The sequence below is a fragment of the Panthera uncia genome (assembly GCF_023721935.1).
Source record: "Panthera uncia isolate 11264 chromosome D3 unlocalized genomic scaffold, Puncia_PCG_1.0 HiC_scaffold_8, whole genome shotgun sequence".
Classification (NCBI taxonomy): Eukaryota; Metazoa; Chordata; class Mammalia; order Carnivora; family Felidae; genus Panthera; species Panthera uncia.
The window spans coordinates 53,300,080-53,320,755 of record NW_026057586.1 but is presented as its reverse complement, the minus strand read 5'-3'; the positions used below and the strand labels follow the sequence as shown (position 1 = coordinate 53,320,755).

General features: G+C 40.4%; 1 protein-coding gene across 5 annotated transcripts in view; it reads left to right on the top strand.

The window, feature by feature from the left end:
* DLGAP1 (DLG associated protein 1) overlaps nt 1-20,676 on the top strand; it is a 933,957-nt gene that overhangs the window by 735,642 nt on the left and 177,639 nt on the right. For all 5 annotated transcript variants that reach the window (XM_049619698.1, XM_049619699.1, XM_049619697.1 and 2 more), the window contains 2 exons: nt 1,086-1,263; nt 12,455-12,695. In XM_049619698.1, coding sequence (XP_049475655.1) covers nt 1,086-1,263; nt 12,455-12,695 — 419 coding nt within the window. The remainder of the gene's footprint in view (nt 1-1,085; nt 1,264-12,454; nt 12,696-20,676) is intronic.

The following is a 20,676-nucleotide window of genomic DNA, read 5'->3' as shown; positions in this document are numbered from 1 at the left end:
AAGCAATGTTTCAGCAAAAATAAAAGAAATTTAATAATGAAAGAAAAATCACCCTGAACTCCATGTGAAAGCAAGCTTTAAAAATTACTAAAAATGAATTGTTTGTATATGAATAGAAAAGCAGGAAGGATATACACCAGACTGCTATGGGTAGTTCTTTTAAGGGTGTAGAATTCTGAAGCAGAAACAGGGGTGGAGAGGAAGACCCACCTTCTGTTTTATATATTCCTGTATAGCTTGGCAATGAGCATTTTCTACTTTTATAATTTTAAAATGCATCGTGAAAAAAATACAAAGAGTACAGTGTGTAAAGACTTTCTTTACATATCAAGATTTAAAGATGTGCACATTGTTAACGGCTAAAATTTAACTTTTGTTCACTAAGTTCAATCTCAACTAAATGAGACAAAGATTAGATAGACAAGCAGATGACAGAAAGATTGGTAGAGATACTGATATAAATGTATACCCACTTACTGTTACTAGAAAGTCCAAAAACAAAAATATGGGCACAGAAAGGAAATGGGTAAAAGAAAAAGCTTACAGGGGTGCCTGGGTGGCTCAATCAGCTAAGCATCCTTCCTTTGATTTCAGTTCAGGTCATGATCTCACGGTCGCGACACTGAGCCCCGCATCAGTCTCTGTGCAGAACCTGCTTGGGCTTCTCTCTCTCTGCCCCTCCCCTGCTCGCTCTCTCTCTCTCTCTCTCTCTCAAAGTAAATAAATAAACTTTAAAAAGAATTTTAAAAAGAAGAAAAGGCCTACAGACTACCAGGACAGGATTCTGGGGCAGGGAAGTCAGAACTATTATCTCCCCCCACCCCCGCCCTGGGATGCAGATGGGGAAATTATTTCATAGGCTGAAGAGAATTTTAATTGCTCACATCATTAGATGTTATGAAACCTTAATGATTTCCGGTAAAAAGTTTTTCCTTCTGGGACACCATGGGAGAGTCTAGGAATCATAGGAAGCCATCTGTATTGTTCATCCCAGTATTTAGGGTGGTACATCAATGATAGAATGACCATGTCTTATTACTACTTACATTTCTACTAAACGTGCCCTTTCCTTTCTTCTCTTTTAGGATTTCCAATGAACACTCCCCCAAACTCCAGATCCGGAGTCACAGTTACCTGAGAGCAGTAAGTGAAGTCTCCATCAATCGAAGCCTGGACAGCCTTGACCCTGCCGGCCTGCTCACATCACCAAAGTTCCGCTCTAGGAACGAGAGCTACATGCGAGCCATGAGCACCATCAGCCAGGTGAGCACTGTGGCCATGGGCCATGGGCCATGAACTACATAAGGATTAGTGGAAACAGAGGGCATGACGTGAGGAGATGGCCACTCGCAGAGTAAACCACTGAGGGGTCAGGTGGGAGGCCTAATCTAAATGCTACACGTATTCACCTAAGGCAAGCACCTGGTATCAGCAGTCTACCAGCAGAGAAGGGGTCCTCTGCAGAGGGATAAAGGACATTGGAGCGAGTCCTCGGAAATTCATCAGCAGTCAGTACCAGCAAATGTGCCCTTAAGGAGTTGATGGATAAGGTTGAAAAGACTCTTGAAGGACAGAAGGACAGCATACACATCACTGGCAAAACCAAGGCAGCGTCTAATCACAAAAGTACAAGCGTTGAGCAAGTCTTGATAGACAGCAGCCTGAGGACAGGAAATGAGATACAGTCTACTTATCTCAACGGGGTCCCAGGTGAATACTGTATCTTGGTAATGAGACAAAAGTCACTTCTAAGAACTGGTATCAGGACTAGGGATGAAGACTCAGGCATCTTAATGCTAGATCCAAAATATCCAGGCCCTCCCATCAAAGTTTCAGAGAGTGGGAGAGGACTGGGCTACCTAAGATCAGGGGCAGAGAGAACCTGGGGCTCTTTGAAGACCGGACCCTGCAGCTTTCGGAGCCACCAGGGGAGCAGAAGTTGCCGCTAGGGACGCCTTCCTGTGGGAGCACAAAAAGAAGGATGTTTTGTAAATGATGCCTAGGACCTCTGAAGTTAAATTTCTATCACAAAAATAACTGCCATACTATCAATTCAGCTAATATTTATCGAGCAGAACACTGGATCAGATTATACAAATTATTCAGTGATTAACAGTACAAAATCCATTCCCACCAAGAGCTTGTAAGAGAACATACAAAAACGATAAAAGTGCTATCACAGTGATTATTTACTTGAACACTACAAAATACTCCGAGGGAGGTAGGGCAAGTGTAAGAGGCTACTTTACTGGGTCCCTCTGCTAACTGCTTTATATTTCCATAATGTTATTTTATAAAACACTCTGTAAGAGATGGAAGAAACCAGATGTTAAATGAGACTTTGTGGTCACAGAATTGTCAACAAGATCCTGAAGCTAAGGAGAAAAAGGTGCTAAGAACAAAGATTCTAAAGAGAGAGCGTCCAGGCATGCAGTCTAGGAATATGCGTCTTAACAAATATTCCAAGGGATTCTAATAAAGTAGTATTTGATCTGGACTTTGAAAAATGCTTCCCTAACTCAAGGAATAGTGAGTGTTCTAGTTTTGGTGGAGCTCAGAATACTTGTAGAGGCAGCAATGGGAAGTCTGTCCTGAATTTTGCCCTGGAGATATTTTTTTTAACGCATGGCCTTGCATGCCAGCTCCAGAGGACTGGACTTCATTTATTAGGAATGGAATTGATTAAAAATCAATTAAAACTTCAGCTTTTAAGCAGCAAGAGATATGATCAGAACTTTGATATAAGAAAATTCATATTCAACAAAGGCAGGGACCATAGCAAGGTTCTGAGAGCAGGGCAGAGTGGGAACAGGGAAAGCTAGCCTTGGGGACTCCAATATCTGCCTACTGTACATTTCCTTACTTTAGAGAAGGCTCCAAGAGCATGCATGCCAATGTGTGTGAGTTAATGCTGTCCAATGACACTCATCCCAACGCTCAGGGAAATTAGTTGGTGCCTCATTTGGTGAAATTTTGACTTGTCTGTCTTTACTTTCTTCACACTAAGCAATATAATATTTTAAATTTCTTTAAGCTTATCTTTATTCCGGACAGCCTCATGCTCACATAGCCTTCCAGAAATATAAAATAGTCTATAAATCCAGCTGTCATACATGTAGAATACATCGATGGATTTTTTTAAAAATTTGGGGGGTGCCTGGGTGGTTTAGTTGGTTGAGTGGCCAACTACAGCTCAGGTCATGATCTTGCAGTTTGTGGGTTCAAGTCCCATGTCAGGCTCTCTGCTGTCAGCTCAGAGCCTGGAGCCTGCTTCAGATCTGTGTCTCCCTCTCTCTCTGCCCCTCCCGCACCTGTGCTCTGTCTCTTTCTCTCAAAAATAAATAAATATTTTAAAAATTGTCGAAAAATGCTTATACCCATTCACTGCTTTCATAACTTTAAATGTTTAAATTTTCAATGTTCAAGACAGGAGAAACATGCTACTTTGCCCCATCAGGACATTGCGTCTATGCAGCTGCCTGACTTGGGTCCCTGTGCCACAGATCGGACCTTCCTGAGACAATATCCCTTCCTAGTGACAACCTAGTAAAATATCAACAAATCACCGAAGAAACGCACGTGGGCCCCGATGCTATGGCGGGTCAAGCTCTGCAATTCGGTGGTATAATCATTCAGCCTTGAGTAAAATACAGAAAGAATAGCCATCCTAAATGGGTTCCTAATGCTACATCATTTTTCTAGTTCCATATTCAATTTTCAAGTAACACAATATCTTTAAGGATAATTTCAAACTTTCTATTGCAGTCCCAACACTATCATTATTCAAAGGAGAATAGTTTCTTCTTCCAAGCAATACTACCATATAGATTCTAGACTTTTCAAAAAGTGGTTAGCTTTTATGATGTTGGGATGTTCTCTCTTATAGATCTTTAGTAGCAGTTCTAATAGTATAGAATTTAAATGCATGCTCTCCTATTCCCTTTTAAAACCTGCCATTTTAGTCATCAAAGGCTCCTGGAAAGATCAAACTAAAAAGTTGTAAGAGAAGATATTGGTCTAGAATAATTAAGCTGTTTGTTTCTGCCATTCATACCTGATAGAAGTAAAATATCCCTAAAAACAGATAGTGCTTGCATGATAGAGAAAAACTGACCTTTTTTTATATTTATTCCCTTTCTGTGTTTTTTTGATTATATAGCCATCTAATAAGATGGGGCTTTCTAAAGTAAAGCTTGAGAAGAAACAATTTTTAAAAGTCACATGTGAAAAAAAAAATATTTAGTATACTAACTAGGTCATTTCCAAATTGGCTCAATTTATGTCCTCATTCACTTCAAGTCCAATTCTCAAATATCTTCATCTGGAATGATAAACCAGAAGCCTGCAGACATCTTTTGTCTGGCAATATGTTGGATTTTTACATCATTTTTTAAAAGTGAGTAGACAGGGGCGCCTGGGTGGCTCAGTTGGTTGAGCGTCTGACTCTTGCTTTCACCTCAGGCCACGATCTCACCATTTCCTGGGTTTGAGCCCTGCATCAGTCTCCGCACTGACAGCACAGAGCCTGCTTGGGATTCTCTCTCACTCCCTCTCCCTCTGCCCCTCCCCTGCTCATGCTCTATCTCTCAAAATAAAATAAACTTTAAAAAAAGAAGTGAGTACACAGTTATTATGTTCAGCAGTAATCGTAGCAATTTAGCTGTGATTTGTGACCTAGGCCATCCCTTCATTGTATATATACCAAGAAATAAAAACTCAGATGAAACAAGTATCTATAAATATAGTTGGTAACAGAACCTAGAAACCCAAGTGTCCTGACTCCTAACTGATAAGTTTCTTCAAAACCTGCTGGTATTGGGGTATTGATGGCAACAATATTGCTAATAATAATAGTAATCATGGAAATGATAACAATGGAACGGTCATCATGTATTGCTTACCTGATATATACTAGAAGCTTTTCATATTCTCTCATTAATTTCATATCAACTATAAAAACGATCATTTTTTAACTTATGAAGTTTAGTCTTAGAGAATTAGTATAATTTGTTTCATTCTTCCCACTACACTATCTCACAGAATAACATCCACTATTTATGTATAGTGTATGTATAGTGGATGTGCCTAGAAATATAATATGCATGTCAAATGTTTTATTTTTATCCTTAAAGCATATACTGGAGATAGGTATCATTATACCCATTTTACAGATGCGGAAAGTGAGGTCTAGAGAATTCAAGCAAATTGCCCATGACATAGTAGAAAGAACATTAAACTACTCCTTCCCATATAATAAAACCAAATAGATCTCAAATGTATACAATAACACAAAATGACAAAAATTAAAATTTGTAAAATATATGTCTGATACTGTGGTAAGACTGATAGAACTTTTAACAAAATAAGAATCCTAGAAAACAGAGTAAACAACTGACATCTGTACTAACTGAAAACTAAATTCTGTGACAAAAGATATCATGAAGTTAAAATTCAACTGATCGGAGGATATTCACATGTATCAAGAAAACAGGTGAATGTTCCAGTTGCCTAAAGTATATTTACCAGTAAGTAAGAAAAGAAAAACAGCCTAAAAGAACGTAAGGCAAATCTTATGAAATAGCAAATTAGAGGGAAAAAATACAAAGACCAATACATATAAGAAAAAATGCTTAAATACACTAGCAGGCTGATAAAGACAAACTGAAAAAGCACAATATCATTTCTGACCTAGAAGAGTTGCAAAAGTGCTAATACCCAGTTCCAGTGTCCATGCTGAGAAATGAGCTGTTTGGAGTGAACTGCCACCATTGCCATAGAAAGTAAGTCGATGAACATCTACAACAGTATAAAACATCCCTTTTGCCACAAGAATCCCACTTTTGGCACTCTATAATACAGAAAATAAAAGCACCAGTATATAAAGATAAACGCACAACAGTGTTGGTCATAGCAGTCTCCAAGTACATATCTGAATCATCATCCACGATGGAGTGGTTGAATAAATTATGGAACAATCATCCTATACAATTTTACAGTGGTAGTGACTTAAGTGTCCGAATTTCCCTGAGTCTCCATATAAAAGCAGACAGAGCAACTAGGCAGAAAAAAAAACCCAAAAGTCATGGAGAACATTTACAATAAAATTGGGTATAACAGGATATTCCATGAACCCCAAATATAAGTGGATGAGAACAAACCACAAGTAGCCATAAGACTACACTGTATCCACGTCTGTGGAAGAAGGCACAGAGGGAAACAATGACTTGTGCAACAGACTCGAGGATAGCAAAATAAAACAAGCAACAGGTATTCACCGGAAAGTTCAGGGCGCCTATTCGAGAACAGCAGCTGAAAGTGGAAGGGATCTGCCTCCTCTAACGGCAGATGAATTCAAGGAGCCTGCAGTTAGGTCAAAAAAGACTGGAGCAGTCTGAGCCTCTACGTGCACTGGAAAGCAACCAACCAGTGTTTCCTTCCAGCACAGGGCCCAGGGCTGAGAAGAAACACAGGGGAGTGGAATCAAATATGAACACAGTAGAGACGGTAGCAAAGAAGAAAAGAAAATGCCAAGGTAAAAGTTGGGGACGGGAGGAAAAGAATCAGGAAATATCGCAAAGCTAAAACAATAAAAGAGGAAGTCCTGGGAATTTGAGGGGGATATCTTGAATGTACCCACCCTCTCCAAGTCAGACTAATTTTCCAAAAACAACGAGGAACAATTAACCACTGTAAATCACATTCAAAATCACTGTGAGAAGAAAGAAAAATAAGGAAAAGAATAACATTCCTCCAGAAAATGAAAGCATGCAGAAAGACGTAACCACAAAATAGATCAAAACTGTAACACACTACACTTGATCTTGAACAACATGGGTTTGAATTCCATGGGCCACTTATACATGGATTTTTTTTCGATAAAGACAGTGCAGTATTTTAACTGTCTTTTCTCTTCCTTATGAGATTTCCTTAATAACATTTTTTCCCTTACTTTATTGTGAAAATATAGCATATCATACATACACAAAATGCGTGTTAATCAACTAAACTATGTTATCAATAAAAATTCTGGCAGTTAATAGTTACATTTTTGTGGAGTCAAAAGTTATATGTGGAATTTCAACTGAGCAGAGGTGAGGAGTCACTACCCCCACACCCCTGTTGTTTGTTCAAGGGTCAACTGTATTTTAAAATGCACTAAACAGCATTAAGAACACAATATAAGACATGAGAGAAAACGACATATCTGAATTTCAAAAACTTAAAAATAATGTCACAAAACTCAGGGAAGAACTAGAAGTAAAAGAAAAATCATTTCAGAAATGAAGATTAGACTAAAAGGAATATAGGCGCAAGTGAATGAGACATTTCATTCATTAAGAAAAATAGAAATCTAAAGATAGAAATCTTGGGGGTACCTGGTTGCCTCAGTCAGTTAAGCACCCCACTTCAGATCAGGTCATGATCCAATGATTTGCGAGTTCGAGCCCCACAAAGGGATCTCTGTTGTCAGCACAGAGCCCACTTCAGACCCTTTGTTCCCTTCTCTCTCTGCCCCTCCCCCACTCACATGCACCCTCTCTCTCTAAAATAAACATCTAAACAATCTTTTAAAAAAATAAATGAAATCTTGAAAGGGAAAAAAAAAGTCACAGGCAAACTATTGTAAGTGTGAATGAATGCAGGGAATATCGTTTCCATGAGCCCATCCTGAGGAATCCAACTAGACAATGAGCTTTAGACAACCCAAATGACAAGACATAAGAACCGTGATGGACTTATTTCTGGACTCCCAATCCTGTTCCATTGGTCTATGTGTCGGTCCTTGTGTCAGTGCCAAACTGGTTTGATTATTGTAGCTTTGTGATAAATTCTGAGATCAGGAAGCGTGAGTCCTCCAGCTTTGTTCTATATCGGTATTGCTTTGGAAATTATGATGTATCGGTGTATTTTTCCTTGTGTTTTTGTTCCTGGAATTCTTGGAGTTTCTTGGATTCTAACATCCAACAAGTGGGAGTTCCAGAAAAAAATAAATAAAAGGAAGGAAATTACCAATGAAATCATTCAAGAAATGGTCCCAGCACTGAAAGACATGATTTTGCAGATTGAGAGGGCCCACCCAGTACCCACCACAGTCGATGGAGAGATATCCTCACGGGGAACAACATGGTGAAATGTAGCTCTTTTGAAACAAGAATATCTTTAAAAGTTTTCAGAAGGGGATGGGATAAACCAGTTCATACGGAAAGGCTCAGGAATGAGAAAGGCATCCACTTACCCAAACTCTAACATACATGGAGGCCAAGAGACAAGGAGGAAAGCCTGAAAAACATCTGAAAGAAGGGATGCAGGCTAGAATCCTGAATGCAAACCCACCCTCCCTTAACAGGGGAGGTGGAATACAGACACTTCCATCCATGCAAGCTGGCCGCCTAGTTCGGGAAAGCACTGAAAGATTTGCTCCACAAAAAGGAAGGAATAAAACAAGGAAGATGAAACAGGGCCTCCATGATAGTCAAGACAATGAAGGGTACCCCCACAGTGATAAAGAAGAGAAATCCTAGGACAGCAGCCGGCTGTCTGTAGCAGCCACAGATTGCAATAGGAGGTCAGAGGTTCCGAGGGTAATGCTTTAAGGGCAGGAAGGAAACCAATAGGTTATCAGAGGTCTCTGAACATAGCAACAGATCCACATAAGCAAGTTTTTGGAAATATGAATACAAATACCATAAGATCCAGCTGGAAGAATTGAAAGTGATTGCCTCTGAGGAGGGAGAATCTGGCTAGGAGGAGGCAAGGTGGGTCAGGTGTTTGCTCTTTTCCTTTATAAGCCATCTAGAATTCTTTGACCTATATCTGTAGAATTTTGATAGAGAATAGTCTTTTTATATGAAAAAGTAGTAACAAGCATTAAATGTATAGTTATTTATAAGAGACTAAATGAGGGCTGAAGCAATAGAGAACATGTAGGTTATGTGCTCTGACAATGTAAATATAGCACAACTATTTTAAATGAGGAAAGAATAGAGAGTGCATATGCAGAAAAAAAAGGAATCATTAACTGTTCTCAATAAAGATATGGGCACGGTATTATTAGTATGCTATTCTGAGATGGTTGTGCATATGAAAAAAACAAATGAATAATTGTAGAATATTCCAATTCTATTTCCTGTGCCCCTGAGAACCAGGATTTTTAGTATGGAATCAAGGTATATATATATAATATAGAAGAGGTTACGTTAAAACTGTGCAGACTGGGAGTGCCTGGGTGACTCAGTCAGTTAAGCACCAAACTCTTGATTTCGGCTAAGGTCATAATCTCACAGTCGTGGGATCACACAGCTTTTGATTCTGTGTCTCCCTCTCTCTCTGCTCCTCCCCTATTCGTTCTTTCTCTCTCTCTCTCTCCCTCTCTCTCTGCCCCTTCCCCTCTCACTCTCTTTCTAAATAAATAAATAAACATTTTTAAAAAACAACTCTGCAGTCTGAATTTTAATCAGACCTATTCACTAGGTCTGACCATCAAAAGGCCTAGTTTTGCCGACTGAACAATGACCAGCTCAGGAGCCATGACAATGAAGCTTCCTGGTGTCCAGATTGCATTCTTGTGATACTATTTTCCACTAAAAGCAGAAAAGGTTGTTTGAAAAAATACTGATTCCAGGACTGAGCAGGTCAACAGGATTCAGGAGCCAACCTAAGGGGCTCCCACTGGTTAAAGATAAGACAAATTTCCGTTCACTAAGAATAATCATAAGAGTCAATTTAAAACCATCAAATGTTGGGGCTCCTGGATGGCTCAGTCAGTTAAGCTACAACTAGAAACTGTAAAAAATAATGATGGAACTAGAACACCACCATTGCATAACTCCCAGTGAATTAACAGATCTAGACATTGAGCACAAGTGACTTCTAACCACATACAAAGAGAGACAACCCAGACATAATGTGTCTCCTGATAAAAGAACACATGATCTCTCCTCTTGCCAAAGGGACTGAACCTGAGTCTTATGAAGCCCCTGGATCCAGCTTACAATTTTCAGGAACTACAAAAGATAGAGGACCATGCTAAATCCTACCACGAGTATGAAATCAGCAAATCCAGACCACGGGAACCTTTACAGGACAAACAACCCAGATGCTTCCATAAATAAATTGTCAATTAAAAACTGGGTGTGGGGGCACCTGTGTTGACAGCACAGAGACTGCTTGGGATTCTCTGTCTCCCTGGCTCCCTGCCCCTCCCCCACTCATGTGTGTTCTCTCGCTCTCTCTCAAAATAAAGAAATAAACTTTTTTAAAAAAGAATTCTTTATAAAAATAAAACTCAGATTAGCAGTTGATTTTGGAGGGAAGATGGGGATTATAGTTAGGATGGGGCACATAGAGTGGTTGCTAGGGTACCTGGAAAAGCCATCTTTCTTGATCTAGGTAATGGTTACAAGGGTGTTTGTCTTATTATAATTCACTCAGTTCTACATTTATTTTGCTTGGTTTTCTGTATCCGTGCATAATAGAAACAAAAGGTTAAAAAAGAATGAAGAAAGAGAATCCTATTAAAATGTGAGTTTAATACAGAAGGTTAAGTGGAAAGAAAACATATTGCCAAATTATATTTACTTTATGGTCCAATTTTTATGAAAACTAGGGGAGGGGGGCAATATGTACCCTCTGAACAGACAGTCACCCAAGTTTTAACAGTTGTTACCTTAACAGGGATAGATATTTTACCATTTCTTTGCGATGTTTGGCATATTGATTAATAGGGGAAAATCTATATGTGCATGCGCACACACACGTTTGCAAATATAGTTTTACCTTTTACTTTGAAATCATTCCAAGTTTACAAAAAAGTTGCTTGTAAAATACAAGGGACTCCTGTATATCCTTGACCCAGATTCATATTCATATTCCTTTTGACTCATGTGCTCACTTTCTCTATTTGATAATTAATTGCAAATATCATGTCCCCTTACCTGTGAATGCATCGCCAATATTTCCCAAAAATCAAAGATATATATATGTATTTAATTTTTTAACATGGATGTATATAATTATTAGCCTTGAAAACAAGCAGGGAGTTTATATCAAATTAGATAAAGTAGGTGAAAATACTATTTTAAGCTGTAAAGATAAGCTGTAAAGAATCGTAAAGAAATGCATGTCTTTTTCCACTTGATATGCCTTAAGGTAGCTGGTCACTTCTACATGAAGTTTAAAAGAAATTTGCCGGGGCGCCTGGGTGGCTCAGTTGGTTAAGCGTCCGACTTCAGCTCAGGTCACGATCTCACGGTCTGTGAGTTCGAGCCCCGCATCAGGCTCTGGGCTGATGGCTCAGAGCCTGGAGCCTACTTCCGATTCTGTGTCTCCCTCTCTCTCTGCCCCTCCCCTGTTCATGCTCTGTCTCTCTCTGTCTCAAAAATAAATAAACGTTAAGAAAAAATTTTTTAAATAAAATAAAATAAAATAAATTTGCCATTATCAGAGTATATCCTCAGATAACAGAAAATGAAGGAAGTCAGAAATTACAATCATTTTCAGTATTTGTTCTAAGCTTATAGTTTAATTGCTTAATAAATTCCTAATTACTCTTTAATTTAATATTAGGGAAATTATGAAGTTCTAGAGGGTGGCAGAAATTTGAAGAATGCTCCCATGTCCCTATCAAATCAGCTACAAAGTAAGAGAAATTAACTGGGGCACCTGGTCTGGTTTATTTTATTTTTATTTTTTCTTTTTTAGGTGGTGCTCAAACCCAATGTAAGTTATGTGCAGAGGAATATAAGTAAATAAAAACTGACCTCTGCAAAAAAAGGAAGACTTCATTTGGAAGATTTTAAAACACATTTATAAACAATTTGTGGACCATATCAGCTTTTTATAAGGAAGAATGAGACCTTCTTCCGATAGTGTGTAGATTGAAAATCTCCATAGTGCTTTTCAAGATTTTGACATATCTGGGTTTGGTCTATTTTTGTGCAGAATGAGAGTATCTTGCCAGAAAATATAGGGCCTGTTTTCATACTGTGCACTAAATTAAGCTACATTTGACACTGAAATTATTTGACAAGCCAGTCACTTGCAAAAGCACAATAATAAAAATAGTAGTTTCTAAGATGTTTATACTAAAAACTATTCCCCTGAAATACCCAAACTCTCACCGCGGACTGACAAAAATTGTTCCCTAGGTTTGCATTTATAAATCAGGAGAATTAACACCTGGGCACACACTGGAATAAGACCTCCTAGCCCCACACTTCTTCCATGCTGAAAAGAAAGCTCTTTTTCTTTAGAATTTAATGGACTGTTTGGGCTCATAAACAAGATGCAGTTCAGTTACGGAGTGTAACACAGAGGCGATAAAATGCATTGGCGTTGAATGCGGTCGGATGGGGCTTTCTCCGGAAGGGTGCGGGGTCAAGTCCGGGGATGCTTGAGGGAGAGGGTGCTTCTCCGCCAGGCAGGAGGAGTTATGGTTCCCCGTCTCTGCCCGCAGGTGAGCGAGATGGAAGTGAACGGGCAGTTCGAGTCCGTGTGTGAATCCGTGTTCAGCGAGCTGGAGTCGCAGGCGGTGGAAGCCCTGGACCTGCCCATGCCCGGCTGCTTCCGCATGCGGAGCCACAGCTACGTGCGGGCCATTGAGAAGGGCTGCTCCCAGGACGACGAGTGCGTGTCCCTGCGGTCCTCCTCCCCACCGCGCACCACCACCACCGTGAGGACCATTCAGAGCAGCACCGGTGAGTGAGCAGAGCACCTGCCCCCCCCCCGGCCCCCTCCCCGTGACACCGCGCCAGCACAAGCCTGGTCTCCGGGTCCAGGGCTACAGAAACGACTGTCCCAAAAGACTGCACGTGGTGTCTTGCTGTTGTCACACAGTCAGCAGTAACAAAATACCACCCATGCCCTACAAAGAACGGTTGTGCCTCCCTGCCTGCCTCTGTCCCCAGGCTTTGGCCGCATCCACAGCCCTTCTCTCTGTCTCCATCTCTGGCATCAACAGAGAAACTTCAACTACACGTCCAGAAGGGACAGCGTCCAAGGGGGGAGGGGGTCTTTCTAAGATCCCCACACAGCCTCCTAGCAACCAGCAAACTCATCCCACCAGCTCCTACTGGCCGCAGTCAGGCTCTGACTTTTAGGGGGTGACCCTTAAGCAAATCAGATACCCTGACTGTTGAGCATCACAGTTAGAATGCCTTTTTTTTTTAATTCCAAGATCTCCACAAAATGACTATCCCAAAAGACCTGAAATTTCACTGTAAGAAAAAAGGGAAGAAATGGATGATTCAGTCATACTAATTGAACATCTTATGAGTTTTCTTTCATTATAACAAAGGCAGATGTCATTATTTTAAAACCCACCAGCATATGTATACAGCATCTTCTTTTCCCTCTAAAGTGAAGTTAGGTTTATGCAGTTAAACTGTATTTTTATCAGATTTTAGGTAGAGAGGCAGAGACGAGCTTAACTGGTTTCCATGACACTAAAACCTGAATAGGAATATAGCCATGAGTTATATATGACAATGTGCATTGGGTTTATATATACGTATATTTTTATATGTATATTTTATATATATATATATATATATATATATATATATATATATATATATATTACATTTGGGTCCAAGAAGAAAATCCCCTCCATTTTAACTAGGCTTAACTGTATGATTGAATTCAGTGTAACTCCAATACAGAGTAGTTCTATAAGAAGACCATCAAACCGAGAGTCATGGTAAATAATAATGAATAAATTAGAAGGAAAAGCCTGTGCCAGAATATGTTAGTATTCAATTTTAGTTCTAAGTGTATCAAATGCCCGTAATTACCATTCAGCCTAGAACCTTTGCAGGCTTGAAAATTAACAGGTCCTCAAACCTGAGTTAAAAATCCTACTAACTAGAGATGTGGAGTTGAGGTAGCAATTTGTAAGAAACCATTAGAGGTTAAACAATAGTTAGGATCAGATCAAAAAAAGAGATGCTTCTAGACAGTGCCCTGGCTTCACGGCTCTGCAGAGAGCCCAGCAACTCTGGCCTCGGCGGGCTGTCTCCAACCAGATAGTGGATGTGCATTTTTGTTCACCGGGAAATTCTACAAGAACAGCCACAGATAAGGTTAACAAATAAGGTTGACTCATAAAATGGGAAAAAAAAAAAAAAAAGTGTCAATCATCCATGGGCATATTTCTGTGCGCGTTTATGTTCATGCAGTAAGTGTAATTTGAAGATCTGCCCTGTGCCTATAGCGTATTGCTGTGTCTTTTACTGTTTCCCCATCTTCATCACCCCCACCCAGCCCTTTCCCAGTGTCCGGTCCACTGCTTGCTATGACAGTCTCGCCGCCTGCCAGCTGTTCTGTGCTGAAATCACTCGTCAAATACACGATCTGCACATCCTTGCCCAGAAGTACTAGGGGAAGGAAAAGGGCCACTAGCTGACCCCTTCCCCCTCAAGGAGCAGTGTTGTGGACAAAGTGGCGAGAGACTCCAGAGTGGCTTTTTTTTTTCCTGCTCGCCTCTCAGAGATTGTGTGCTTTTGTCATTTGAGGGACAACTTACTGCCACCTCACGTCAGTCGGTTCTTGTGCCGTGCTGTTGACTTTTCTGAGACCTTTCCCAGATACTCGGGTGGTTCCCGGAGTTCAAACAGTAGGGATGCCAGATGAAATCCAGGGTGCCAGTTAAATTTGAATTTCAGATAGTAAATAATTTTTGTAGTGTAAGTCTCTCTCAAATGTTGCACGGGGCATACTTATACTAGAAAACTATTTGTAGTGTTTGCAGTATTTGGTAAATGCGACAAGCCCACGTGAGGAGATGAGTAGAATCTGGGAAGATGTCCTGCAGTTTTTCCTTTTAGGATATAAATTGATCAGAAGGTCTTTGGCTGGAGGCCTTATGGGGGAGAATGCTCAAAAACAGAGGGAAGTAAATAAAAATACAATAGAGGTGATTGCACAGCTCCTTCTTCGGCCCCATGTGTCCCATCATAAGTACTGGGCTCCATCTATCGACCTGCAGCTCTCAGGGTGAGAAGGCTCCAGGGGTGGCTGCAGCTGGAGGGGTTAGGGGCAGGAAGATGTGGCCTGCCTCCGGGAGTGATAAAGTGTAAAACACCAGATTTTTGCACAGGGCAGCTGGTGACTTCATCAAACTAAATATTATGATAGATCATCTTCACAGTCATGGAAAAATTAACAAGGACTAGGGGCGCCTGGGTGGCGCAGTCGGGTAGGCGTCTGACTTCATCCAGGTCACGATCTCACGGTCCGTGAGTTCGAGCCCCGCGTCAGGCTCTGGGCTGATGGCTCGGAGCCTGGAGCCTGTTTCCGATTCTGTGTCTCCCTCTCTCTCTGCCCTTCCCCCGTTCATGCTCTGTCTCTCTCTGTCCCAAAAATAAATAAACGTTGAAAAAATAATAATAATAATAATAATAATAAAAAAAATTAACAAGGACTAAATCATGGTAGTATATTCTAAGTAAGCCCATCAGATATTTTAAGATGGCAACCCTAAGAATTCTAATATCACTTTTCAGTTTCTCTGTGCCACAGATTTGTTCTTTTAAAGTTATTATTTTATGATATAATAAGGTTCTGTGCCATTCTACTCCTGCCATTACTCCTGTGCTCTTCTCTGTCTCTGTCTCTCTCTCTCTCCCGATCCCTCCCTCCCCCCCAACACACACACTTTTCCTTTTCTCTCACATGATCTCTGTACTATCATATAGATCTTCTTCTACTGGTTTCCTTCTTACACTGAATCGAATATAATTTCCTCTAGAAAAGAAAAGCTACTTTCTCCTGATTTTCAAAAGATGTGCTCATTCGTAGAAATCAGGAAATTATTTGGCCCTAATTTCAACCATTTATCTCATGTATACAGGTCAGATTTACATCGTGTTCAATGGGACATGACCTAGATTTCTCCCCTTGCTTCTCTTCCTTTGCTCATTATTCTTGGATACTCACAACAGATTCTATTTTTCCTGAGAAAAGTTCTTCTGTTTTGTCACCTGCAGTTATTAGCTATAACTTTTTACCCACAGCAAAGTACACGTAGAGTCTTTGATTTTTTATCAGCCCATTCTAATTGTTCAAATTTTCAATGAAATATACTAAGCTTTTCTCTTTAAGCCTTGTCCATTCTTCATATTAGCAAGATGCAATCATAAACAAAAATCCACAAAAGTGTCTGCTATGTGGGAGTGTCATGAACATGGGCTCAGCCTGAAGTGGCCCCAAGGATCCCCTTAGTGATACGAGCAAGAATGGTCACTCATCCCAGCAAATCAGGGAAAATTAGGAACTGAGATAGAGAGTGACTTACAATTATGCTTCTCTTGGTTGATGGACTTTTCGGCTTGGGTGACGATGATAGAATCCTATATTCCCTCAGCCTGTGATCTGCTTCAAGCACTCAGATATCTCTCCATCTAATAAAGTCAACAACTTTTTATATAAACTACTGTAGCTAGTACTATTAGGCTAGGATTAGAGCTACTGTAGGAAAGTACAATTTAACAGTGGGGCAATTAACCTCAGGACTGTGGGGAAACACACACCCTTATGTCAGTTGCCTGAATATTAGGCAAAGGTAGACCTTGAGGCTGGAAATATACCCAAGCATCCACTTTAGAGAATTGGATTAAATGTGCCTCACAAATATACCAACGCAATTGTATGTGTTTAAGAAGAATTTTTTCTTTTTATGTCTTGCACTGAGCATCTAATATCTATCAAAAGCATTACCACATTGTAGCTAAGGCAGGCAGACAGACTTGTATCTGGTGAATAAACAAAAACATTATATGATAATCAATCAGTAGATGCAGTCATACAGATACAGATACACACTTGGTCAGAAAGGACAAAAAATAAACTGTTTACAGTGGTTACCCAGCAAGTAGTGGGTGAAAGGATTAGGTAGTAGGGACAGAGGAGATTTCTAAATGAGCACTCCTTTTTATGACTTTAAAAACCAGTACAATATTTTATCAAAATAATACTCTTACAGAAACAGGCAAACTATCATGATATAGGATTCTCTAAGTTTTTAAGGAAAGCATTCACTTTAAAATTACAAGCTTTTCAAAAAAAAAAAACAAAAACAAAAACAAAATAAATAAATAAACAAAATTACAAGCTTTTCGGGGCTCCTGGGTGGCTCAGTCGTTTGGGCGTCCGATTTCGGCTCAGGTCATGATCTCGCAGTTTGTGAGTTTGAGCCCCGTGTCGGGGTCTGTGCTGACAGCTCAGAGGCTGGAGCCTGCTTCAGATTCTGTCTCTCCCTCTCGCTCTGCCCCTCCCCTGCTCATCCTCTGTCTCTCTCTGTCTCTCAAAAATAAATAAGTGTTTTTAAAAAAATTTTTTTAAAGATGGGGCGCCTGGGTGGCTCAGTCAGTTAAGCATCCGACTTCAGCTCAGGTCACGATCTCACGGTCCGTGAGTTCGAGCCCTGCATCAGGCTCCGGGCTTATGGCTCAGAGCCTGGAGCCTGCTTCCGATTCTGTGTCTCCTTCTCTCTCTGCCCCTCCCCCGTTCATGCTCTGTCTCTCTCTGTCTCAAAAATAAATAAACGTTAGGGGCACCTGGGTGGCTCAGTCGGTTAGGCGGCCGACTTCGGCTCAGGTCATGATCTCACGGTCCGTGAGTTCGAGCCCCGCGTCGGGCTCTGTGCTGACAGCTCAGAGCCTGGAGCCTGTTTCAGATTCTGTGTCTCCCTCTCTCTGACCCTCCCCTGTTCATGCTCTGTCTCTCCCTGTCTCAAAAATAAATAAAATGTTAAAAAAAAAAATTTTTTTTTAAATAAATAAGTAAATAAACGTTAAAAAAAAATTTTATAAGAAATTACAAGCTTTTCAAAGAAGCCTTATGTAGCAATAATATGATTTCTTAAATGTTTATTTATTTTTGAGAGAGAGAGGAAGAGAACAAGTCGGGGAGGGGCAGAGAACGAGGGAGAGAGAGAATCCCAAGCAGGCTCCGCACTGTCAGCGCAGAGCCCAACTCCGGGCTCAAACTCACAAACCGTGAGATCATGACCTGAGCCGAAATCAAGAGTCAGACATTTAACCAACTGAGCACCCAGGCATCCCACAATATATAATTTTTATAAAGGATAAGTACGTTCATTTGCCACACGGTGCCTCTTGAAGTTTGGTGTATGTGTTCTATTCTTTTCTTATCAGAGGAAGCCTTAAAAGTTGATGGAGTTGAGCTGACCTCCTTTCCCTCAACTCCTTTCCCCCAGAAAAGAGAGTGGGGGCCGAGGATAAAGCATTGCCACCAGACCAGCAGCCAGTGTCCTCCAGCAGGGGGGTCGGTACGATGTGCCCTTCTGTCTGTGGCTTGGGGGCCACAGTAACAGCAATGTTTACACTTTGCTTTTTTTTTTAATGAGATATTTTCGCTTAAAGTAAGACACACTCTTCCATCATCCTACTTCTCGGTCTATCACTGCTGTCAGACCTCACCCATCTATTCCAGTTTTCTCAGTTTAGCAACAGCAGGTACCCTTTGATCACCTGAGGTTGAGGCTAATGTTCCAAGAGTTCTACTGGCTTGAGTCTTCACTCCCAATCAGCCATCCCATCCGGGATATCAAAGCTACCTTCACGCACCCTACACTTCAATCCTAGGCACCTTGCTCCCCGCCCACGCCAATAACAACAAAAATCCTTAATACACAAGACCTTAAGCAGAATAACATTAAGGCAATAATTTACATTTGCAATACACATAGTAGGCATTTAGTAATCGAGAGAAGATGCAAAAAAATACTTGTTTTTATTGCAATATAATTGACATATTACATGGTATAAGTTTAAGGTGTACTATGTGCTGATTTTTTTAATTGTTTTAAGGTTTATCTTTGAGAGAGAAAGAGAGAGAGAATGAGAGAGGGGCAGAGAGAGAGGGAGACAGAATCTGAAGCAGGCTCCAGGCTCTGAGCTGTCAGCACAGAGCCCAACTCGGGGCTTGAACTCACAAACCACGAGATCGTGACTTGAGCCAAAGTCAGACATTCAACTGACTGAGCCACTCAGGCACCCCCTATGTGCTGATTTGATTCTTTTATATATTCCCATATGATTACCACCATAGCATCCTTCGTCAAGTCACATAACTAGCATTTCTCTTTTGTGATAAGAACATTTAAGACCTAGTCTCTCAGAAACTTTGAAGTATATAATACAGTATTGTTGACTATAATCACAATGCTGTGCATCAATTGACCTCTCAAGTCCCCTGCACCCTAGCCCCTGTAACCACTATTCTACAGTTTCTACTAGCTCAGCTTTTTTAGATTCCACATATTATTGATATCATATACTATCTGTCTTTACGTGACTTGATTTTTTTTAATTTTTTATGTCACTTAATTTCACTTAGTATAATGCCCTAAAGGTCCATCCATGTTGTCACACATGGCAGGATTTCCTTCTTTCTCATAGCTAGAATAATATTCTAGCATATATATAAGCCACATCTTCTTTATTCATTCATCCACTGATGGGCACTTAGGTTATTTCCATGTCTTAGCTACTGTTAATAACAGAGAAAAATCCTTACATACCTCACTAACTGCACGTTTGATGACCGGTAACTTTCCTAGAGAAATGGCGTTGTTGTTAAAACAAGTTGAATCATAAAATATCAGCAGAAGAAACTCCTACATCACCTAGTCATGGAGTCTGCAAACTACAATCTATGGGCCAAATCCAACCCTCCACCCATTTTTGTAAATAAAGTTTTGTTGGCACAACCCACACTCATTTGTTTACAAATTGTCCGTAGCTGCTTTCACGCTTCAAATTTCTTTTCGTTTACTTACTCATCCTGAGAGAGACAGAGTGTGAGCAGGGGAGAGGCAGAGAGAGAGAGAGAGGGAGAATCTCAAGCAGGCTCCACGCTGTCAGCACAGAGCCCAATGTGGGGCTCAAACTCACGAAACCATGAGATCATGACCCAAGCTAAAATCAAGAGTTGGCACTCAATCGACCGAGCCACCCATGTGCCCCTACTTTCGCTCTTTGACAGCAAGCCGAGTTGAGTAGCTGTTGCAGAGCTGTTGCCAAATATATTTACTGTCTGAGTCTTTATCAAAAAAAAAAGGCCACCACCCCTGATCGAATGCACTGAATCCATTTTAAGGTAAGAAAACTAAGGTGGGCTTCTGTCTGGAGGCAAAGTCAAAATAAAAGTGCCTGATCTCCTACCCATAGCCCTTGCTTGTTTGGGTCCCAGCTCTTGAACTTATTTATTGCATGATTATAAAGTTCATGTGAACTCATCTTCTTCGTGTGCGACATGAAAGTATCGTGCTGCTTCTCTTGCGGGCATTAATGACCACTTTGGGAGCATCCTTAGAGTTTAGAGAAAGCACACTTCTTTCTACGAGGCACTAATTTAATTAATCATTTTTTATAAAGCAACGAAGGAAAGGCTCAGAAGTCCAAGGTGACGGACAGCAGCCAGAAGTGTTTTGAACAAAGAGCCACTCTTTTCTATTCAAGATAAGATCAAGTAATAAATATTCAGATATTGCCTGGACTGGCTCCTTGTTCCTCTGCTAATGACGTTCCCTTCCTTGAATTTCTCTAATCATCCAAGTAAAATTGAAGACCATCCACTTAATCCCATCTGAGGCCAAAAAAAAAAAAAAAAAAAAAAGCAATATTTGTGGTACAACCTTATGCCTCTTGTGAGGTA